The following is a 25,637-nucleotide window of genomic DNA, read 5'->3' as shown; positions in this document are numbered from 1 at the left end:
CATGTGACATTTTCCCGGGTGAGATAACAAAGAGACATTCATGTTTATTGGTGATAGGCATATGGAATGGCTCTAAGCACTCCACATTTAAGATTAGCCCCTTCGCACGATCCTCCCTTTGACACAGATGGTGGATTATCAACAGTTTAGAAAATGTCATTCAGCCATAAGTCTTGCTGACATTTATTGCTTGTCCTCTTAATCTGAGACAAGCTGCTCATATAAAGAGTGCAATTAAGTGAGTTAATCTACTCCAAGACGGGTTGAGATTGGTGGCACTGGCTTTTTTCATTGTGGGTTTCCCCTGCTCTGTGTTTGTTTCTTATTTTGGGTCTTGGAGCGAATAACTATTCAAAGCCACTTCACCTCTACTCATTCATGGTGAGATAGTCCACCGTTGCCAAATGGAATGTAAGCACCAGCCATGCTCTTCTGCCAATGCATTTTAGCACTCTGATCTCACCACTTGTGGGCGGTGTGCCCACCCATCAAATTATAGGCTCCAAAAATGGCAGGCTTCCCATATTGCCCACGTACATCACAGAGAGACTGACACACTGAACAAAGCTCAAGAAACAATATTCCATTTACATTTCTTAAGCAAATGTCACAGCAAATCGATTGGCCTTGGCAATGAGGAAAACATTACATGACTCATATTGGAGAAATAATGGGTGTAAAGAAATGAATGACTGACTGGATCAATGGAAGAATGATGAAGGAAAAGAACATCATTTGATAATAGCATAACCCATATGACTTAGTAGATATTTAGTTACCATATATTAAAGACGTGTCACCACTTTAAAACTGCGGGGGAGGTTAGAGCCAAAAGATCCTTTGTGATGCAGTGTTTGAAACGGGTTTATAATACAGTTATTAAATTTGATAAAGTGTTTCTTTGCAGCTCTATGGTAGACTAGTAAATTAGCATATTGTCACATTTCACAGAGTTTTCATGTTAATACCAATATTATTCATGCAAAAAAAAAAAAAGCTTGTTATGTTGCTTGAACAGTCAGATTTGGGCAAACTGCAAGAGCATTGCAGGAGCATGGAACCTAAAAATGGATATTTTTCTCCATTTTCTCCAGAAAAAAGGGGTTAGTCTACATGAGAGGAGATGGCATTTTGACTTGAGTGACACAGACTAGTGGGCTGATTCAGCATTTGTTATGGACATGACTGACTGGCCTAATAGATGAATACAAATCTCAACTAAGAAGGATGGGTGCACAGAATTCACAGCCTAGTGAAGTACATTATATGCAAGTACATCAACAAAATATGTTCTCCTATGAAATCAGCATCTAAGATGTCAGCAAATGTATCATGTACAGTGCAGCATAAAAAGCAGACATACACACATAATTTAGGATTTGCATAAATTAATCTAGCACTTAATTAATGATGACTGATTAATTAATTTTGATAAGATATACCTGCAAGTTCACGATTGATATGAAGACAGCTTAATATTCCAGTTGTCCGACCCTTACACAGCAAAAAAATCAGATATTCAAATCATCTGTTTTTTTCAACATGGCATGGACATAACTTTAGAATTGGGGATGGTGACTGCGAAAAAGCACAGTTAATAATTTGTGCTTGTTTTGTAATTGATAACAGTGACTTGTTTGTTGTTTTTGCTGCTTCAAAACAAATTTTCATTTGAGAGTTTAAGAATTGGTGGTAAAAAATTCAATCAAATTTGGTTGGATGGACTTACATGTCATATTACGAACTTCATTGCACTGATGCAAGAAATGTAGCAACTACCATAAAGGAGGTCTTTCTCCATATACATGGGGTGTTGCAAGGTTCACGGTAAAGACATGAATTGCAAATATTTCACAACAGTAGTATCTATTTAAGGGAGGAGAACAGACGTTGTTCTTTCTGGCCAGATGTCTTCTTTTGCTCCCTCCTTCCTGTACCGGTGCCTAAAATTTGAACAAAATGCCTAGAAAATTGCATGCCACTGCCCTGAAAGCAGGTGGATTATGACAGGCAGGTACGGTGCTGATTTTGTGTGCTGGATATAGGCACAAAAAAAAAAAATCACATGCACACACATACACACACTTGCATGCACTCATTCGCCTAGCCATATATTTTCATCAACGGCCATCTAATCTGTTATGCAGGCTGAGACTGGGCAGAGTGCACCCACAGCTGCATGAGTATCACTGATCATATCACTGCGCCTCAGACCGTCCCACTATTAATATTCACACAATCTAACCAGAACAATGGGCCCTTCTTTGGACTTTATTTTTTCCACTGACCACTAATTGGAAGTAATTACTCATCTACAAAACAAATGAGCGTGTTGAGGTTGCCTTGGAGACTAGATCAAGAGGCCCAGCAGTGCGTATCATTCACCGGGCTTCATTTATACTGATAATTATCCCCTCCCTACCCCCACCTCCCTTCCATTTTTGCCTTCAGTGACCAAACCTCAGAGAAAACTGTGGGCTACAAAGCCATGGGCGTGGGAGGGTCTTCCTGTCATTTCTTACTCATGTCATCGGTATGGTCCCCTCAAGTGCTCTCATTCCCATTTTGCCAGGTGACTGTCCATAAGGAGGAGTGTCAAATCCCTGCGTTGGAAGTATTTGTATCTTTTTCCCTCTTTACTATATCTATCGATCTATCTATCTATCTATCTATCTATCTATCTATCTATCTATCTATGTACAGAGGTGTAAAAACCAGGTCCAGAAAATAAATGCCCAAACCGTGTATTTGCTCTAACTATGTTACTAAACCAGCTGATTTAATTAACTAGTTTTCCCTACCTAGTTGAGGAGTGGTGTTGACTAGAATCTGCTGGTGTAGTGCATGAGTAGAGCAAATAAGTGGTTTGGACTTATGGCCAATGTGGAAGGGAGAGGTGTGACATTAAAAAATTCAAAAACACATGATTGCTAATGGTCCAATGGGGGGAAGGTATTTGTCTATTGTCATGATTTATTTATAATTACAAAATAGGTGCTTATATCTATGTCTGCAACTGCTGGCCAATTCATTCCTGTAATTCAATGTGGACATTTCTGGTTTGCAAATGATAAAATATTTTTCAGCTAGACATAGATTGCACATTTTACTACTGGTTGAATATGTTTTGTTTTTTTGAGAGGATTTTCCAAGTGGTTGAATAATTAATGTTTCTGTCTGCCAATGACCAAATATAACGGCTTAAAGATGTTACATTCTTTAAACTATTGTTTCTAAAGTTACAAACGTGTGCATTAAACCTCTTTTGAATGTTCCCTATGTTAGACCGACATATGTCTCTATTTTGTCGTTGTCATTTCTCGTCACCGTACCTTGGTAGATAACTCCCTTCATCTGGCATTTTCTGTTGAGGGGGCATGAGTCGTTCACACGGCAGTTGCAGTTGGGGGAAACCAATTGTAATGAAGATGACACTGATTTGTTGATGATTCTTGTATTGTGGGATGATATTATTTGTTGAATATTAGGCATGCAGCTGTAACTAATTTTGATGGTGTTCCTATAAAAATCTTCCTTAGTTGATAGTCTGCACGTATCCAAAAGTTAAAAAAACTGCTTACCGATGTTTGTGGCCACGGTATCACTGTAGGGTGGGTTGTATCAGGTGATGTTTCGTTTTCTGCAACATTTGTTGATTTGCTGGCAGTCAGTATTTAACGGTGGGTTGTACTTGAGCTTAAAATTGTAGTCGCTCTTTTGTAATGCGTCTTGGTATGGGAGATTAGCTTCATTGCAGATGGACTCATTAGATGATGATTAAAAAATGTGTGTGTTTATATATACTATATAGACACACACACACACACACATACACTGTTGAGCCAAAACATTATCAACACTCACAGGTAACCCTAATAATGTTGATCATCTCCAAACAAGGGCATACATCAAGTAGCACGTGAGAGTTTATTTATATAGCACCTTACAAAAGTGCTGCAAGATACAGAAAAATAAACAACATGCATATACAGTTATATACAGAAAAGTATAAATTATAGCCCCCTTTACAGGGAAGGCAAGTCGGTAGAGATGCGTTTTGAGAAGATTCTTAAAGCTGTTTGCAGACTCAGCTGATCCAACAGATGGGGGATCGTTCCAGAGGGACAGGGCTCTCTGACAGCAAAAGTGCAGTCACCCTTGGATTTTTGGAGGGAGCAGGGTATAAATGAGAGGTTCTGGTCAGAAGATCGGAGTGGCCTAGAGGTGAAGTAAGGATGCAAAAGTTCAGAAAGGTATAAAGGGGCAAGACCATGTAGGGCCTTGTATGTGATAAGCAGTATCTTGAAATCTATTCTATACTTTACAGGGAGCCATTGAAGGGATGCGACGGTTGGTGTGATGTGGAATCTTCAATTGGTATTGGTCAGAAGCCTGGCTGCAACATTTTGCACAACTTGCAGGCAGGACAAGGCTGCAAGGTCTGGTCAAGATGAGGGTAGATTAGATGGTAAGCGAACGACCAGTTCTCATAGTCAACGTGTTGGATGCAGGAGAAATGGGGAGGAGTCAAGATCTGAGAAACTTTGACAAGGGTCAAATTGTTATGGCCAGACGACTAGGTCAGAGCATCTCTGAAACAGCAAAGCTTGTGGGGTGCGCCCGGTCAGCAACGGTGTGAGTACCTACTGACAGTGGTCTGAGGAGGGACAAACCACAAACCGGTGACAGGGTGTTGGGTGCCCAAGTCTTATCGATGTGTGAGGGCAACTAATACTATTCGGTCTGGTCCAAACTGTCAGAAGGTCTACCGTGGCACAAGTCACAGAAAATGTTAATGATGGTTATGGGAGGAATGTGTCACAACACATAGTGCATTGCATCCTGCTGTGTATGGAGCTGCGTAGCCGCAGACCGGTCGAGTGCCCATGATGACCCGTGCCCACTGTCGAAAGTGCCTACAGTGGGCACGCGAGTGTCAGACCTGGACCTTGGAGCAGTGGAAGAAGGTCGCCTGGTCCAATGAGTCCCGTTTTCTTTTAGATCACATTGATGGCCGTGTACGTGTGTGTCATATACCTGGGGAAGTGATGGCACCAGGATGCACTGTGGGAAGTCAACAAGCTGGTGGAGGGGGTGTGATGCTCTGGGCAATGTTCTGCTAGGAAACCCTGGGTCCAGCCATTCATGTGGAGGTCAAATTTATACGTGCCGCCTACCTAAACATAGTTGCAGACCAGGTACATCCCTTCATGGCAATGGTATTCCCTGATGGCAGTAGCCTCTTTCAGCAGGATAATGTGGCTGGCCACTCTGCACACATTGCATGGGGATGGTTTGAGGAACATGATGAAATGTTCAAGGTGTTGCCGTGGCCTTCAAATTCTCCAGCGCATCCCACAGATGCTGAATTGGATTGTGATCTGGACAAGTTCGGCAGCTCCACCTTGCAACTTAGAGTACTTGAAAGATCTGCTGTTATCGTTTTGGTGCTAGATATCACAGGACACCTTCAGGGGTTTTGTAGAGTCCATGCCTCTGTGGGTCGGTGCTGTTTTGGTGGCACACGGAGGACAAATGTATTAGACAGTTGGCCATAATGTTTTGGCTCACCTGTGTGTGTATACGTACACACACACACACACACACACACACACACACACACACACACACACACACACACACACACACACACACACACACACACACACATATATATATATAAAATCCAGTGAGTCAAGTAAATTCTTTATGAGACAGTACAAGCCTGTTTCATGCCATAAGCAATCAGCTGACGATTGCTTATGGCATGCACTTTCCCTACCGTTGAGTGTTTCTTTTAACTATACATATATAAGGGCATATTCCTGAGCCCTTTAACCATTTCAGAATGTGAAGAGTAAGTTTAGAAAGGCACCCGTGTTCTCTGGCAAGCGTGTGCTTGCCTGAACACCTTTAAATCCCACAGAAATTAAGCCTACATAATTGATATACATTCACTCAGGCTGCAAAAAAACCCAAACAACCTATGCCCATCAGTTGCATACATTTCTGTAACCAATGCTTTATTCTGAATCATTCTTCCCCCTCTCCCTTGATGCCACTCAAATTCCCTGGCGGCCATCAACCCACATCACTCCACAGAAAATGTCAATAAACCTGCCATGTTGCTTCCCAAATTAGCTTTGAATTTCAGAGCCACCATAATTAGCTATTCCATTTCCACCAATGACATTTTAAAAAAGCGTGAAAGGAACCAACAGCTCTTTTGCTGCCTAGCCTTGCTTTCACTTTCCATTTGAAATAATCTTTTCTGAGTGAATGGCTGACTAATTAACATCACTAGACACCCTTTTCAGAGAGCACAGACATTTTATAAATAATACATATTTAATGTCTTGTCATTTTGTGTTCACAGAGGCTTGGCTAATGAATTTTAACAGATGATTTCTTCTTGCATTTGGTAGCCAATATCCAGGCCTCTTTATCTTCTTTTTTTTTTTACTCATTTCTTGCCTGTTTTTCCTCCCTTTCTCATTCATTGCAGTGCTAGACAAATTCAACAAGGCTATGGATTCAGATCTACTTTTATATGTAAGGAAATGCTGCTACAGTAGAAGAAACAGCTGACAATTAATATTAAGTGTAACAACCTGCATACTGCACACTGGAGAAAGCTGACTGAGGCCTCAGGAGGAAAGTCACTGTCCTTTGTCTTTCAAATACCATGCACCGTTTTGGCAATCATCTCGATAATATATTAAGACTGGCTATGAAGTGTTCCTTAGTAATCCCTTTGGTCAAATTGCACAGAACTTGTATGTTCATCCGAATTTGCTGTCAACAGTGAAGGAGTTATGTGTGCAGCCTCCGGAGGGCAGAGTGGCGCTGTCCCTGGGGGCCTGTCTGTAACCTTAAAGCATCTGCTCTCCACAGCTGTGAGAACCATTGCTCTGCAGGACAGTGAAAAGGAACGCTTTGCTCTCCCCAGTCTGTCCAATCTCTCCCAAGGCTGGAGAGAAAAAACATAAAATAACATAAAAGAAACCCAAGCAAGGGGGTGAGAGGGGAATGGGGGCTCGGCATGCCTGTTTGTGTTGTTTTGTACCATGTACATGTGATGCACTTCTGGCGTCGGTGATGAGCTCCGCAGAGCAGCATCTGGGACAAATGGACCCGAGCGCACTGGGAGCCAGATTGGTTAAGTGCGCTGCACACCGCCAATCCTTGGCTCCTCTTGGGCAGTTTCGAAGACCGCAAGGCTTGTGCAGGGAGAAATGGATGATAAACCTATCGCAGAAAAATCTGTCACATGACTTGTCTTTCCAAGCACACTCTGCCTCTGGTGGTGACAAAAAGGTGGTTTTGCAGAAGAATAGTGTTAAAAACCAGAGAGGGTTCCATCAAATCTTCATCTATATGGCCTCTCAAAGACTGACAGGATGGGAAAGTTGACGTAGAGTACATCAGTGGGCCGTTTTAAAAAGAGAGAGATAAAGAAAAAGAGATGAAGAAATAGAGGCAGAGAAACAGAGAGAGAGGCAAAAGTGATTAAGGAGGCAAAACTGGGCAAAGTTCAACCCCCACAAAACAAAGAAATGAAGGAAAAAAAAACCCTCACCAAATCATAAAACACCTCAAGACCTTGTAAACCTAGACAAATCAGGGTGGTTAATGCTCCAGCTCAGCCACAGTGCCCAGCAACCCCTTCGGTTTCATCGTAAAAGACCCCAGTAAGGTCAGCCATATGTAAGAAAAGCCTCGGGGGTGATGCAGAGGAAGATGAATGCAGCTTTGAGCGGTATGCGGCATGTAAAGCCTGGCTCTGAGGCCAAAATTATTAGGAACCTAGATGATTCAGACCAGCTCAGGAAAACACTGGTATCCTGAGGGGGAATATTCCTCCACTGTCACGGGCATCTCTATCACATACATATCTCTATATCTCTCTGCTGCAATGTTATGAAATTATTCAAGTATGGGAACTGGCATGGACTAATATTTGTTAATCGCGGTGTGGATCCTTCTTGGGGTGTCCATATGTTCCAGAAATTTCAGGACCAGTTGTATAGCAATAGGGTAACAGCCATACCAGTTATGGTCCACAACTGGGGCAAGTTCTCAGGATTATTTTGATGTGAGTATCTGGGCTCACCGTGAAGCTAAAATACCCCACCCTGTCTTCGCTGTTGGTCTGTCGTAGACAGAGTGCTGTCATTCTGTCTGGTGGGGTATGGGAGCAGGGTGACAGTGCCCTAGATCAGAAAATGAAAATGCCTTTCACTTTCCCTCAGCACTCTCTCTGACTTTCTACCAACAAGTCTTGTGGTGTAGACAAAGGCAGAGTCCACTCACCAGTACATTCTTACAAATAATAAATAGGCTTATAAATAGACACGCATAGCTAAAAGTTGAATTTTAGTTGAAATACACAAATCTACCTAGTTATGCTAAATATAGCAGGCTATGTTGATGTATTCTAGTTTCTGTGGGTTCAGGTGCCAAGTCATGTAATATTTTGAGCCTGTTCAAGGACATCATACTCAGAATGAGAAGACTCACTTTACGCCCTGCTGGTGTCAGTGAAGGGTGCAATGTACTCTGGACATTTGTCGTGCCCTATGGCAACTCTAGGTGGAGTTGAAGGACTAGGATTCCACTCTTGCATCAGACATAAAGCTTTGTCCTCCACTGGGACTGCTAATTCAGCAAATGATAAAATGGCCAGAAAATATTCTATCTTGATTTTCGGTTGAAATCTCTTCAAACCAAGTCAGTTAACAGGAGGAGCATGGGAACGGTACTGAGATGCATAAATCTACCCAGGCAATGTAACATGACAGAGGAAGGTAAAAACTTTAACACTTGTCTTCCACCACATCTGGTCCTGTTTATGTGCATTCCATATGTCGGGATGGCCATTGAATAAATCACATACTTTTGTCTTTTTTTTTTGAATAGGTTGCTTTGATCATTCGCTTTCTGACCGATAACTTTGGTATATTTCCAATATATTTTGATATACCTTAACAATTTCTGTCAGTGGCTCTTTTATTACTTTAATACTATAAAGATAATACTGCTATAGATATTGCCTAGCTCAGAACTTGCTCTAATTAAAAAGAAGGTGTCCTGGTTCGTAACGACAGTAAATATAATAATCAACACTAATAACAAAGGAAAAAGATTGCAGCCATTTTATAGAAACAATAATGCACCTCAGAAGCATGTGTTAGGTTATTGCTTAAATACAGGGCAGTTTGATAAATCAGGAGGTTCAGGACTAATCACTGAGCCAGTGATGTCATCAAGATGGAGCTGCCCTGTAATGAATTAATTCAGAATCAATAAGAATAACAAAATGATTCAGAACAGTGGATAACAGTTGACAGAGTACAAGTGCTTCGGATATAATAATGTGAGATATTCTGTAGGTCCAACAACAGCGACAGCTTTTAGTGACGTCATTTAAATGACATCATATGCCAGAGTCTTCGTTTTCTTGCTTTGGGAGAGAGGGCTTCATAAATATTGATTGGACTGTCCCAAACCAAATTAATAATATAAAAATTTAATAGTGTGATATTTTTTTGTCCCCCTGAAACTACTTCATGGCTGTTAAAAATCCTCTACAACAGACCCCCGGATTTCACTCTTTGCTACTCGACAGATCTATCTTTATCACCTCCTCTTCCCCTGCTCACAATCATGTCCTAGGCTGCATTACACTTGCAGCTGCCAGAAGGATTGTTAGAGTAACTGTACATAATGGGCCCCATTACATTTCGTACTTCCTGAGTATTGCTTATCTCAAATCGGCGTTCCTGTTTAGCTCTGAAAGAGTGATATTCACCGACAACGTTGGGGAAAATTGTTTGTTTTAAAGATGCAAAATAAGGCAGCCTGGGGTGAAAGAAAGAACATCTGATTGGCTTCCAGTGTTGCCTGTATTTATTTAAATGCCGTTCAAATGAGAATGTCAGTAAGGGCACACGTGCATGTATGCATGCCGTATGCCGGGTTTGTGGGCACCATTGTGTTCGTATGCTTGCAAGCGTGCGCATCTTTAGATGTCCTGGCAAACAGGGTTAGATACAGATTTTCCACTTTGCAAATGTCGCTGGCAGAGGGGATTTAGCTGGAGTCACAGAACGGTGATCAAACCACAGGAGCAAGACAGATCTAAGTTGTACTTAAAACAGACATTCTACAACAAACCTCCAATGGTATGCCTGATTAAGAAACACACTCTCCCCTGAAGCCCGGAGGCTGCTTGTTCAGTCAGTGGAACTGTTATTGACAGCTGAATGATCTCCAGTCGTAAGGGTGGGGAAAACAAGGTCTTTTAATGAAGCCGAGTAGTTAATCAATGCTGGGTAAAAAGACGGAGGGAAACTTTCATACCAAGAAATGATTTGTAGGAGCCGCTGAGAACCTAGTTTAGCTGTGTGTGTGTGTTGATTGTGTTACTTAAAACATCATGGGTGTGTTTCCAGTTAATGTTTTTTTCACATCAAAAAGATTAAAGGTGCAATGTTAACCCCCGTTTACTTTATATGAAGTTAGAGGCTCGTGTTAATCTTTTACAGCTCACTTTTTTTTTGGATTTTCCCCCCCAATTGTACCTGGCCAATTACCCCACTCTTCCAAGCCATCCCACTCACTGCTCCCCCCTCTGCCAATCTGGGGAGTTCTGCAGACTACCATGTCTCCTCCGATACATGTGGAGTCACCAGCCACTTCTTTTCACCTGACAGCGAGGAGTTTCACAACGGGGACGTAGCGCATGGGAGGATCACGCTATTCCCCCCAGTTCCTGCTCCCCCCTGAACAGGCACCCCGACTGACCACAGGAGGCGCTAGTGCAGTGAACAGGACACATACCCACATCTGGCTTCCCACCTGCAGACAAGGCCAATTGTGTCTGTAGGGACGCCCAATCAACCTGGAGGTAACACAGGGACTTGAACCGCCGATCCCCGTGTTGGTAGGAAATGGAATCGGCCGCTACACTACCCGGACCCCCCGTAAGGAGCGATGTTAAACTCCAAATTAGAGGCCTGTGTTAATCTTTTACAGCTCACATTTTAAGGATTTTTGCTGATGCTATAATCTAGATCAATGACGACATAATTAACTAATATGGATGCAAAGGTCAGTGCACTGCCATAGTGCCCTGACCAAATAATGGAGGTCCCCAAAAAGGAACATGTATGAGTGAAGTGTTTGGACAAAAAAAAAAAAAAGGAAACAGGGCAGAATCTTGGGTCTGTATTTTGTATAAACTGATTCACTGAACACTATTAACTTGACTTCAACTCAGCATTGTCATTTGGGCACAGCGGCAGACCTTCCTGGTACTGTTATCCAGTGCTGAGCCTCTGCTTTAAGCTTTCTTAACCATGTACCTTCTTGTTAAAACCTTTCCTTTGGCTGCCACATAACTGGTCTTTCTAATTGTATTAAAGGTAACCATGCAATGGCATTCGGAGTGCTGCAAACTTCCAGGATTTGACACATATCTGAATGAAATGGAGCGGTAGGGTAGAATTTTGTGCGGGGAGGGACTTTGATTTGACAAAAGAACAATAATGACCAGACATTTTTTTTTTGAAGAATGTGGGCATCAGTATGCTATTCTCCAGTTTCACTTCAGCGCCAGAAGATCACTCATCCTCTCTAAATCTTGCTCCCATTCATGGGACATTCTTGTAAGGGTATGCCTGCAAATGTCGGCTCATGTAACTAAAAACGCAATATATTTTCCAGGAAAAGATATTATTCTTATAAATGCAAAAATAATGAAAAATGTGAATTTCTGCAAAATAGTGTTGAATAGATTCAAATTAAGTGCAGATAAAAGGTAAATGAAAATACATTTTTCATTGCATGGACTCTTTAAGACTAAGATACAGCACTTTTGGGCCTTACATAAGAAAAAAAGAGCCAACAAAATTAAAAAGATGTCCAAATGTTTGGACAAAATAGTAGGCAAGAACTCAATTTCTACAAATACTCTACTTTTTTAGGGGTCGGACATTGTTTAGTTTCTGAGATCATACTACTACTTACTGAAAGGTTTGTTTAAAACAAAATTAGGAGAAATAATCTTTAAACTTTGCTACTTTTAAATCATAGCATTGTTCATTCATTCATTATCCAAACCACTTATCCTTAGGGCCCTGGGAATGCTGGAGCCTATCCCATATTTTATATATGTGTGTGTGTGTGTGTGTGTGTGTGTGTATATATGTATATGTATATATATATATACACTACCGTTCAAAAGTTTGGGATCACCCAAACAATTTTGTGTTTTCCATGAAAAGTCACACTTATTCACCACCATATGTTGTGAAATGAATAGAAAATAGAGTCAAGACATTGACAAGGTTAGAAATAATGATTTGTATTTGAAATAAGATTTTTTTTACATCAAACTTTGCTTTCGTCAAAGAATCCTCCATTTGCAGCAATTACAGCATTGCAGACCTTTGGCATTCTAGCTGTTAATTTGTTGAGGTAATCTGGAGAAATTGCACCCCACGCTTCCAGAAGCAGCTCCCACAAGTTGGATTGGTTGGATGGGCACTTCTTTGAGCAGATTGAGTTTCTGGAGCATCACATTTGTGGGGTCAATTAAACGCTCAAAATGGCCAGAAAAAGAGAACTTTCATCTGAAACTCGACAGTCTATTCTTGTTCTTAGAAATGAAGGCTATTCCATGCGAGAAATTGCTAAGAAATTGAAGATTTCCTACACCGGTGTGTACTACTCCCTTCAGAGGACAGCACAAACAGGCTCTAACCAGAGTAGAAAAAGAAGTGGGAGGCCGCGTTGCACAACTGAGCAAGAAGATAAGTACATTAGAGTCTCTAGTTTGAGAAACAGACGCCTCACAGGTCCCCAACTGGCATCTTCATTAAATAGTACCTGTTAGAGCCTGTTTGTGCTGTCCTCTGAAGGGAGTAGTACACACCGGTGTAGGAAATCTTCAATTTCTTAGCAATTTCTCGCATGGAATAGCCTTCATTTCTAAGAACAAGAATAGACTGTCGAGTTTCAGATGAAAGTTCTCTTTTTCTGGCCATTTTGAGCGTTTAATTGACCCCACAAATGTGATGCTCCAGAAACTCAATCTGCTCAAAGAAGTGCCCATCCAACCAATCCAACTTGTGGGAGCTGCTTCTGGAAGCGTGGGGTGCAATTTCTCCAGATTACCTCAACAAATTAACAGCTAGAATGCCAAAGGTCTGCAATGCTGTAATTGCTGCAAATGGAGGATTCTTTGACGAAAGCAAAGTTTGATGTAAAAAAAATCTTATTTCAAATACAAATCATTATTTCTAACCTTGTCAATGTCTTGACTCTATTTTCTATTCATTTCACAACATATGGTGGTGAATAAGTGTGACTTTTCATGGAAAACACGAAATTGTTTGGGTGATCCCAAACTTTTGAACGGTAGTGTATGTATATATATATATATATATATATATATGTGTGTGTGTGTGTGTGTGTATGTATGTATGTATGTATGTATGTATGTATGTATATATATATGTATATATATATGTATATGTATGTATACACACACACACACACACACACACACACATATATATGAGGGGTGAAATATTAAGATACTGTGCTCCAGCACCATTCCACTATATAATATACATAAAGTACCCCATTGGATGTTATCTTGTTATATTTTAAATGTATTTTTCAACAGTGCCCTGGCCCTTTAAGTCCTTGCTTTTTCAAAACAAGCCCCAACCCCTATCCCATTGGTTGTAAAGTTTCTGATGTTTTTTTTTTGTTTAAATTTTTCAAATGTTTTCTACCCTCCCATTGGTTGCTGTGCACCGTAACTAGGGGTGTGACCTTGGCAACGTAGTATTTATCGGGTGTGTGTTTTTTCTTTGTTGTTTAACCACATTGGCAGCTGATAAGTGCGTGACGCATGAAACAAGCTTGTTCTGCTATGTATTAAAGTTTTTTTTTCCTATATCTATCTTATATATATATATATATCGGTGGCACGGTGGCACAGTGGTTAGCGTAGTTGCATCACAGCAAGAAGGTCCTGGGTTCGAGCCTCGGGGTAGTCCAACCTTGGGGGTTGTCCTGGGTCGTCCTCTGTGTGGAGCCTGCATGTTCTCCCCGTGCCTGTGTGGGTTTCCTCTGGGGGCTCCGGTTTCCACCCACAGTCCAAAGACATGTAGGTCAGCTGAATTGGCCGTACTAAATTGTCCCTGAATGTGTGTCAATGTGTGTGTGTGTGTGTGTGTGTGTTTTGGCCCTGTGATGGGACTGGTGGCCTGTCCAGGGTGTCTCTCTGCCTGCCGCCCATTGACTGCTGGGATAGACTCCAGCATCCCGCGACCACGGTTGGGATAAGCGGGTTGGATAATGAATGCATGGATATATATATATAATTGTTTTTATGATCTATAAGGTATTTGTGTAACAGATTGTCATTGGGACTGAAGAAGAGTACATTTTACAATGTGCCAGACTCTGAAAACTACATTGCAGTTCTGTGGACCAATAAGTCAGTGAAATATTTCTCTGTGCATAAGTGGAAAGCATTGTTTTCTTTCAAGTCTGTTGTTTGACTGGAAAGAAGTATCTACCCAAAATTTACCAGTGTTTACATTCATTTGAAGACACGGGCTCGCATACTGCTGGTCAAATTTGCACGTGCACTTCGAAAGAGTACTAGGTGCTAAATATTTATGGATGAAACTAAATGGCTATCAAATACCAAAATGGCTGAGGCAGCAACTGAAGTAAAAGTTATATATGCAGCATAAAAAGTCAGTCACATTTGAATTCGTTGACCCTTGTATATGTAGTTCAGAGACTAAATCTCTGCTTTGTGTGTATGAGTGTTGCCGTGCACACACATACACTCAGTTGACTGCATGTTTGTGTGCATATCAGTCGCTGCGTAAGAGCATTAACATGCACACACATGGACACACACGAACACACTCCGTAAGTCTCTGGGTCCATGTGTGAGTATGTGTGCGTGTGTATGTGTGCTAGTGTGTGTACTATTCTGCAAATCTTTACTAAACTACACTATACGTGAATATGTGTGTGTGTGTGTGTGTGTGTGTATGTGTTGGGGTGTGGAGTGTATATCTACAGTTAGAAGCAGAGTAGGAGAAGAGAGCAGCAGCCACACAGAACATGGACAGAGCGTTTACCTGGCCCTGCGTTCTGTGGGTACGCCATGTAGCCGCCTCTTCCACGGGCCCCCCTACCTGAGCCACGCGCTGCTGCTACTGCCGCCGCTGCCACTGGTCCATATGCCGTTGCTGGGAAGCCTGCAGGCATACACACACGTGCACGCGCACACACAAACACACATACATGTCACTTGCTGCACATAAATGAATATATCCTCAGGCTACAGGTGAACATTGTTATCAGCATCAGCAGCGGGAGCCCATGACAGTGCTCTGTCCATCAATGCATAATAGACGCACCATGACAATATCCCAGAACCCACTATGTCATATTTTCTGAATTCTGCTGACCCACACAGACACATACTCTCTTTCTCATGCAAGCGCACGCATGCACGCATGCACGCACACACACACACACACACACACACACACACACACACACATTCCTACAGACAATTTAGTTTGGCCAATTCACCTGACTTACATGTCTTTGGATTGTGGGAGGAAACCGGAGCCCCCGGAGGAAACCCACACAGACACGGGGAAAACATGCACACTCCACACAGAGGGCGACCCGGAATGACCCACCAAGGTTGGACTACCCCAGGGCCCGAACCCAGGACCTTCTTGCTGTGAGGCGACCACACTAACCACTGTGCCACCGTGCCGCCCATAGTATATATATATATCTGAACCGCTTATCCTGCTCTCAGGGTCGCGGGGAAGCTGGAGCCTATCCCAGCAGTCATTGGGCAGGAGGCGAGGAGACTAGTAAATCACGTATATTATTTAATAGACACATATTAATTTCAATAATGTCTATTAAAGAATTTACTTTAATCACTGGATTATTTTACACCTTATTTGTTGAGCACTTTCCCTACCGTTGAGTGTTTCTTTTAACAAAGATATATACATATATATATAATACATATGGGCGTAATACATATGGTGGCGCAGTGGTTACCGCGATCACCTCACAGACAGAAGGTCCTGGGTTAGAGCCCCGGGGTAGTCCAACCTTGGGGGTTGTCCCGGGTCGTCCTCTGTGTGGAGTTTGCATGTTCTCCCCGTGTCTGCGTGGGTTTCCTCCAGGGGCTCCGGTTTCCTCCCACAGTCCAAAGACGTGTAGGTCAGGTGAATCGGCCATACTAAATTGCCCCTAGGTATGAATGTGTGTGTGTGTGTGTGTGTGTGTGTGTGTGTGTGTGTGTGTGTGTGTGTGATGGTCTGGCGGCCTGTCCAGGGTGTCTCCCTGCCTGCCTGCCACCAAATGACTGCTGGGATAGGCTCCAGCTTCCCCGCGACCCTGAGAGCAGGATAAGCGGTTTGGATAATGGATGGATGGATATTATACATACATACATACACACACACACACACACACACACACACACACACACACACACACACACACACACACATATATATATATAAAACGCTGTGCATGTTCAAATATCCCAGCTTATTATCAACCATTTATGTATTTGGTGTGGTCCCTGCAAATAACCACATTTTGGTCAGACTCATGCCCAGATGTGGGGTTATTCTCATATTAAATTGCTGGACAGCCTGTTATTAGAAATGACTTTCTAATAGTTTCACATTGGTAAATGGTACATATCAATGTAATAATGTAATCAGGACCCATGGTATAAATATACTCAAGTAAAACCATTTCAAAAAACTACTCTAGAGAAGCAGAAGTACAAAATTGAAAAATATCCTGGCTATGTTTTGTAGTTGTTGTGAAGTGGTGATGAATAACTCCAGTATATTATAATCTTGACACCTGAATCAAAAAGACCGACTGTACAACACCTTTCTTGTCGACGTCAAACAATACCTTATGTGCTGACCGCATGTTCGTAAGCACATTATAATGTCAGAGTAATCTTTACTAAATCCCAGTGTCTTTTGTTTATGACCTAGGTGAGTGTTGTAAGTGTTGTATGCTATCTAGCAGTTAGGTGGTAAATGAACAGGTGGGTGAACTACAACCCCGAGTTGATGACCATCAGGCAAAAAAAAAACAAAACAAAAACAAAACCAAAATGAACTAAAATGACCCCCTCCATATTCGTGCAAATTACGTTTATTTGACACAATGCAGGATGATGATGGCCATACGTTTACATCTCAAAGATTTATGTGAGGCTAAAATGATGACTAAAGTCTATTCAGCAAATATAAAGGTGGGTAAGCTGAGTTTAGATGGGTTTATCCCTCACTATACCCCTGATTATACTGGTGAAGTGACAGGCTCTGCTGGGGGTTGCTATATCAAGTTCTCTGCAAGAGAGACTGTTCATTTCACAGCTGTATAAACATGCTCTCTTACAGTTCTGAACCAGGGAATATGCTCGCCTTCTGCATTACACATTTCCCACTTACTGTACAGGGTTTTTTTTAAGAACACACGCTGTTATGCACTGCGTTCAGCATTCTTTTTCTTTGATTTGCAACTTGGGTAGAAGAGAAGAAAACAGTCCTACACAAAGTATGAAGTAGATGGAAATTCATTGGGGAGAGATCTCCATTTGATGTTTGACTTGACACTAACAATAAGGTAATAATAGGTTCCTGGGGTTCAATACATGCCTTTTTCGAAAATAAATCATTCACTTTGGCGTTTGATGTTTGATTTTCAGGCTTTAAAGGGAAACGATCATGATTTTCAAGGTTATCTCTAGGTGCACTGATGAGCCAAAACATTATGACCACTCACAGGTGAACTGAAGACATAACGAATACATAACGATGATCACCACCAAACAAGGGCACATGTCAAGGTCTGGGTAGATTAGATGGTAAGTGAACAATCAGTAGTCAACATAGTGAATGCAGGAGAAATGGGCAGCAGTAAAGACCTAACTGACTTTGACAAGGGCCAAATTGTTATGGCTAGATGACTGGGTCAGAGCATCTCTGAAACGGCAAGGCTTGTTCGGTGCTCCCAGTCAGCAGTGGTGAGTACCTATCAATAGTGGTCCGAGGAGGTACAAACCACAATCCGGCAACAGGGTGTTGCCCATGGCTCATCGATGTGCGAGGCCATCAGAAGGTCTGCTGTGGCACATGTCACAGAACATTTTAATGATGGTTACGGGAGGAATGTGTCACAACACAGTGTATCGCACCCTGCTGTGTATGGGTCTACGTAGCCACAGAGTGCCCATGATGACCCCTGTCCGCCATTGAAAGCATCTACAATGGGAACAGGACCTTGGAGCAGTGAAAGAACATTGCCTGGTCCAATTTTCTTTTAGATCACGTGGATGGCCATGTACGTGTGCGCCGTTTACCTGGGGAAGTGATGCATTGTGGGAAGATGACAAACAGGTGAAAGGCGTGTGATGCTCTGGGCAATGTTCTGCTAGGAAACCCTGGGTCTGGCCATATATGTGGATGTCAAATTGACATGTGCCACCTACCTAAACATGGTTGTAGACTAGGTACAATCCTTCATGGCAAAGGCATTCCCTGATGGCAGTGGCCTCTTTCAGCAGGATAACGTGCCCTGCCACACTGCACACATTGTTCAGGAATGGTTTGGGGAGCATAATGAAGTGTTCAAGGTTTTGCCCTGGCCGCCAAATTCTCCAGGTCCCAATCCGACTGAGCACCTGTTGGGTGTGCTGGACCTACAGGTTCGATCCACAGCGGCTCCACCTTTCAACTTACAGCACTTGTTGCTAATGTTTAGGTGTCAGATACCACAGGACACCTTCAGTGGTCTTGTAGAGTCCATGCCTCGGTGGGTTGGCGCTGTTTTGGCGGCACACGGTGGACCAACAGCATATGGTCATAATGTCTTGGCTCATCAGTGTATATGTTGTAGGGCTAACAGTTCGTTATGAGCTACCATACTGAGCAGAGTGTCTCTGGAATACTGCTGAAATTGTGTGGAAACGTCACAACATTGGCGGACAATCCGAGAATGTGAAAACTACATTTACTTTCTGCTTTTCTGCTACTTTCTGAAGACTACATTGAAATAGGCTACATATTCACACACACACACACACACACACACACACACACACACACACACACACACACACACACACACACACACACACACACATGCGAGAGAGAGAGAGAGCGAGAGAGACGGCGAGAGAACGTTGAAAATCGTGACTGTTTCCCCTTAAGGTTTATGCACAAAAAAAGCACGAAAGACTTAAACATCACCTGTAATAGTGCCCAAATAGCTAGTTTTAAGATGTGCTTATAACAGGCAGAATGATTCTTTTCATTCAAAAAGAATGCAGCCTTTATCACTATTTCAACAATTATCAGCTAAGTAATCAGTCCGTAATTAAACCAATGAAATATGTAAAAAACTCTAATTGCTTTGTTGGTTTTAATGAACACAGTGGGGAGAGCAGCCTCGTCCATGCCCAAGGCTTGGGCTCTGCTCTCAACCACAGGAATGGCCCGTCATTAAGGACATTGATGAGATTCCTCTCGACTAACATCCTCTTTGCCTAATCAACCTCCTAAAATTATATCTACAGGAGAAGACTCCCCCAAAACCCAGTCCCACTGAGGTTTATCTTTGAATTATTAAGTTACAAATGTGTTGTTGTGTATTTTCTCAGCACGTTTTGTGTAATTATGTTTTAGACCAAAAAAAAAGAAATGGAGGAAGGCACACTGAAGGAAGTGGAGATTGTTTTTTGTTTTTTTTCATGTGCTGTGGAGGTGAGAGGACCTACAAGGTGTGACCTATTTTCTGAGCCAGCCTTACACCGCTATTCCGCCAAGAGGGGCTCGCACAAAGACAGACGAGAAAAGGAGGGAGGCGAGAGGGCAGGGTCAGATGAGCCGCAGCCAGAGAGAAAAACACATAGCTTTTCATCAGCTTGCTAAGAAGGAGGTAATTCACAACTCTGTGGACGCCATGTGTGCATGAACGCGGATGTTGGGCGTGAGGCGCTGTCGTGCTGGGACTACCAGGAGTGTGAGGAAGGAAAAAGAAATGGCATTTTAACCGCCGACCAAAACACTGCAAGGAAAAGAGGAGAAGGGGCTTGAATTGCACAATGACAATAGACTAGGAATCCAAACAGGTGACAGAAAGGAAATCCAAACCAAAACCCATTTATCCACTCGCAGTCAAGCCCGGTCTTGGGCTGATTCCAAATGCTCATCTCACATTCTCCGCCTTTCCTTTATGTTTTCAAAGAAATACAAATCAGCTCTGATGTTATGCAAATGATGGCCATGCACCCCTGCTTTTCCACTTACAGTGTCCCCATGGTTGCTGTGCGGCGCAGTCTTTCATGCAAAAACCCTCCTTCTCTATCCCCTCTCTCTCTTTTTCCCTAAGTGTTGAATCCATCTTCCTCTCCCTGCCATTGTCATGACACCCCCAATAGACCCACTGGCTCGGAAGTTAGTTGCGGGCAAAGTTGTGGCGAGAGATTAACTTTGCAGGATTAGGTGGGTTAATTAATAGATGGCTGCTGCTCATTGTTTTGTGTTCACGCCGTAAGAAGCCACCCAAGAGAAGCGCTGCAGCATTAAATCAATTTCATGGCCCTTTTATTACTGAGGAGATAAAGCCAATATTTAGCTTTCAATTCTTCACAATTATTGGGCCCCTGCTTTGCCACTTGAGTGGCTGCAGTTGGCTGGGGACAAGGACACATCTGTTTATGGGCTGTGGAGGCCTTAGGGCCTTGGTGTCTGGACTCTGGGGAACTGTCCTCAGCTCTCTCTCCTCCAGCCTGCAGCACTGAAATCCACGCCTCTTTAGAAGCACACAGAGAAAATAGGAAGGATTAGAGTTGCCCCTGAAACACTGTACCGCACAGTACAGATATTTCCATCTTCTCTTCATGGAAGGAAGAAGAAAAAAAGAAGAATAAATATATAAAACATATAATCCTTTATATTTGCGTCTTTCCTGAGCACTAACGTGATAAAAACATCTGTACCTATAACGAATCCAGCCCCAAATTTAGACAGATGGAGATACAATCTCTCCTCCACCATTTCCAGTCTGAGGTTATTGTTAGTAGTGCCTTTCTATCCTCAAAGCTGTGAGCTAAATGCGTTCTCTATATATAGTCTGGCTGACCTCCACCCCTCCCCCACTCCGCTCTGTCTGACACCACAATATTTGTCTTTTCATACATCCATCTCCCTCTCTCTGTAACAGTACCACTGTCACTCATCCGCTGACACTTCTGTTAAGCACCCTTTCCTATTGCTGTATTTTCGTCCTAGAAGTGGGGAACATTCTTCACTTCATATTTCTGTTTTGTTTTGCACACTTCTTCCCCCTTTTCTGACAGTTTCGGTTTCTGGGTCTCTTTCCGTGGAATAGGGTCACAGCGAGGATGGTGCTGTGGATTGGTAGGTAGAGCTGTCTGAGTCATGGGTTTGACACCAGCCCCTTTGTGTGGTTTCTGCATGTTCTCCCTGTGTTTGCTCGGTTTTCAACCCAAAGTGCAAAGACATGCACATTAAGGTAATTGGAAATGGTAAATTGTCCATAGGTGTGAATGTCAGTGACATACGTGTGTGTGTGTGTGTGTGTATGTGTATGCATGATGTGTGTGTATGTGTTTCTGTTTTGCAATAGACTGAGGCCCCGTCCAGGATATCTTCCTGCCTTTCCCTCATTGCCTGCTGGGATAAGCTCCAGCCCCCCATGACCCTGAATTGGATTAAGCGGGTATAGAGAATGAATTAATCAAAGGTCACGATGATAAATTTTGGCAGTATGCATTTGTAAGGTCACGGTTACGTCCTCAGCACTTTGACAAAAGCTCGACTGATGCAAATCAATCGTATTTGGGCCTAAAACAGACAGTAACAGCTATTATGTCAAAGACATGGGGCAGCATTACTCACAAAGCACTTGTTAAAACTATAACAAAAGTGTAATTCGCCTTAAGCACCAAAGTAGTACAGGAATGAACGACTTTGCAAATAAAAGGTTTTCTTTTTTTGATTCCCCCCCCCCCTTTTTTTTCTCCCTTATTGTACCTGGCCAATCACCCCGCTCTCTAAGCCGTCCCGGTCACTGCTCCACCCCTCTGCCGATCTGGGGAGGGCTGCAGACTACCACATGCCTCCTCCGATACACATGGAGTCACCAGCCGCTTCTTTTCACCTGACAGTGAGGAGTTTCACCAGGGGGACGTAGTGCGTGGGAGGATCACGCTATTGCCCCCAGTTCCCTCTTCCCCTCAAACAGGCGCCCCGACTGACCAGAGGAGGAAGCGCTATTGCAGCGACCAGGACACATATCCCCATCTGGCTTCCCACCCACAGACACGGCCAATTGTGTCTGTACGGACAACCAACCAAGCCAGCGGTAACACGGGGATTCGAACCGGTGATCCCTGTGTTGGTAGGCAATGGAATAGACCGCTACGCTGCCTGGACGCCCCAAACAAAAGGTTTTCTGAAAAAGCTATACACCAAGTATAATTTCACTCTATAGTACAACACGGCTCTCATCAAAGAACTACAATTGCTAACTTTTGTTGAAATTTCCCACTCCAGGTTTTGAACATAACTATGTAGACACAACTATTTAGGAGTTGTTATCCCATTCAGCCACAGCAAGAATGAATTAAATACGGTGTCATAAAAAATACTCTGCTTTGAGTGTCCTCTCATCGAGCTGCTTCAACACAGTGACATTCCTGATTTATGAAATGTTATTAAGCACAAATCTGTTCTCACACATGCATGGAATATTTCGAACCCTCAAGTCTGTTTCATAGAGAAGACATAGAGCCAGGGTAATGCCTGAATTTAGACACCAATTGGCTAACACTGATGTGGTCATGCTTGTTGCAAAAGGAGTTACAAATAATGATCAGACTTTACTCCTTCCTGTCTGCAAAACAAACTTGAGGGTAAAAAAAAAAAATCCACCAATGTGTATTGACAAATTTGGCCGGGGCAACATTTAATAAATGAGGCCCCTGGTTTTTTAGCATGAACAGCTTGTTTCAGATCCTTTAACAAGGCTTGCTTGCACTATCTGTGTAATGGTGTCTAATTCTATGGATAAGTATGTATATTTATGTATTTATGTAAGTATGTGTGAGGGTTGTTTTCCAATGTGGTTAGCTTGCATCTAGATGTTTGGAGGTGAACTTGTATTTCGACGTACAGGTTATGGCAATAAATTTCTTCAAATATGACAATAAAGACTGTCTATTGACACCACCTCAGTAGGGTTTAGCTCTGGACTTTGACTTGGTCATTCTAAAACAATGAAATTTCTTGTTCTTCAGCTATGCTGACGTACACGTCTTATGATAACTGTCAGTCCGCATGACTCAGCTGCAGCTTCAGCTCACAGATGGATGGCTTGACATTGCCCTGTATAACTTACACAGAGCAGAACTCATATTATCCAGTTGTCCAAGTGCTGATGATGCCGAGTATCCCTACACTATAACGCTGCCACCACCACCTTTAACCAGAGGCACTACGTTCTTGTTAAATGCAATATTAATTTCAATGGATGACATGGCACACTAATTCTGAGGATCACGCTGGTGACTGCATGCAAAATGAGATGAGCATTCATGTTGTCCTTTGTGGGCAGTGGTTTATGCTTTGTTACTTCCATGAACTCAATTTGTTTGCGGGTCTTTCTGATTGCAGAAGCATGACCACTGACTATAGCTGTTGTGCGAAACTCCTGCAGTATCATTTGAGAGATTTTGGCTGGATGGCCAATCCTGTGAAGCATTGTTTCCCTGTACTTTTCTTCAGTAGGACAGCATGTCTAACTACAGTTGGTTGAAGCTACAAAGCCTTAAAATTAATTTTGGCGCATTTCAAGACGGATGTAAAAGCTGTCAGTCTTTTTTTTTTAAGAGCTCCAAAGATTTCTTTTAATTATGACACAAAGCTTATAAAACTTGCATGCTGACACATTTAGTCTGATGGTAGTTATTAAAGTTTGTCAGATTTAGCTTCGTCATGGTTGGCGCCAATCAGACCTGATTGTTACTCAGTGCATTCAAACTGATGTTTCACTGAGTAGTTAGTTACCTTTTTTTTCTCTCTTTCAAAAAACTTTCACAACCCATAAAAATGGCCTGACTCGGATATTCAATTTGAAAGTGCAAAAAATGGGGGAAATTACAGCAGGTGAAGACTTTTTCATGAAGCTCCGTCTCAGTAAAAAGCAATGGCGGCGATGAGCTGGTTGATAATTCAGAGCAGATTCTATGGAGCATTGAGGCCGGCTGACTTCATACAAGAAGCCAATTCCCTAGTGAGCTGCGGAGATGGAAAAATGACTCCACTCAACATTCCTGTTCACCAATACCCTTTGATAAGATATAAAAAAACAAACAGTAAAAAAAAAAAAAAAAGGGGGGGGTGAAGAAAAAGCCATCTAGGGAAGACATCTTTTCATCTGCAGACTGACAAGTGTCTCATTGTAGTCATCCTTCAGCAGCACTTTGTCTTTGTTGTTGTTGAAAGCAACACTAGGTTGGTGTTATCAAAGCCATGAATCACTGAGCTTGTAAGAGCCAGGTGGCTCTCATGTGTGCACATATGCTTACATTTCACCTGTCCTCTGATTGGATAGGTGCTCATACAGAGACCGGAACACAGGATTTTCCCTTACATGACAAAAAAAAAAAAAGCATTGTGTAAAGTAGTTGTGTGGGAGAGAAAGAGACAGAAGGGAGAGTCTATGTAGTGTGTTGTAAATGGGCAGAAGCTAAGAGCTGTTTACTTGTACCATAATCAAATGAATAAATGCAATGAGTTACAGGGATGAAATGCCATATTTAGCACAAACTGAAGAAAATTATTGTGGAACAAATAACAAAAACAATCTCGGTCTTTGGACCTATTTGTCGAATTTAAAGGGCCGCTACTCAGCTTGCCAGTGAACCAAATAAACTCACAGGCTGTGGTTAGGCTTCACTTGAGTGTCAGTCAAGTCCAAAAGGCAGTAATGCCACTATTCAGTATTTATTAAATCTTTGTCCTGACAGCCAGTCACACACTGAAGACAGCAGCCCTTAGGCTTTAAGTAGCACCAGCTAACAAGCTCACCTAGCTCCAGGTGTGTGTGGCCTCTGGATGGAATTGCCTGCACTGCGCTGAACGGGTACCAGATGAGCCCAACAGGTGGAAACGTAGCAGTTCGCCACCACCACCATGCCCCTAAGCCCTTTACAGTGAGCTCAAAGGCTTTTCCTATTATGGCTTGTTGACGTGCTCATATCTGCCAGAGAAATGCACGATGCATGTATATGTGTGTGTGTGTGTGTACATGTGTGTGCGTGTGTGTATTTCTGAGCAGCTTGGTATCCACCTTTCAGCCTGAGGAGTGCTTATTTTTGCCGAAGGCAAAGGTTTCAGTATGTAATGAGACTATTTGGTACGATGATCCTTTGCCATTAAAACTTCATGGCCTCTGATTTGGAAGAGGGAAAGTAACTTGCAGAAATTTAGTGAGCCCACAGCCCA

The 25,637-nt window shown here is 42.5% G+C and overlaps 1 protein-coding gene across 7 annotated transcripts in view; it reads right to left on the bottom strand.

Moving 5' to 3' along the window:
• Positions 1–25,637, bottom strand: part of LOC130117222 (RNA-binding protein Musashi homolog 2) — a 400,440-nt gene that overhangs the window by 15,727 nt on the left and 359,076 nt on the right. For 5 of the 7 annotated variants that reach the window (XM_056285409.1, XM_056285408.1, XM_056285406.1 and 2 more), the window contains exon 11: positions 15,177–15,296. In XM_056285409.1, the coding sequence (XP_056141384.1) occupies positions 15,177–15,296 (120 nt within the window). The remainder of the gene's footprint in view (positions 1–15,176; positions 15,297–25,637) is intronic. The other 2 variants (XM_056285412.1, XM_056285411.1) reach the window with 1 other exon arrangement.

This window comes from Lampris incognitus, chromosome 8, assembly GCF_029633865.1.
Source record: "Lampris incognitus isolate fLamInc1 chromosome 8, fLamInc1.hap2, whole genome shotgun sequence".
In the NCBI taxonomy this organism is placed as follows: Eukaryota; Metazoa; Chordata; class Actinopteri; order Lampriformes; family Lampridae; genus Lampris; species Lampris incognitus.
Note: the sequence above shows the minus strand (reverse complement) of the source record. Positions and strands in the feature narration are given on the sequence as shown.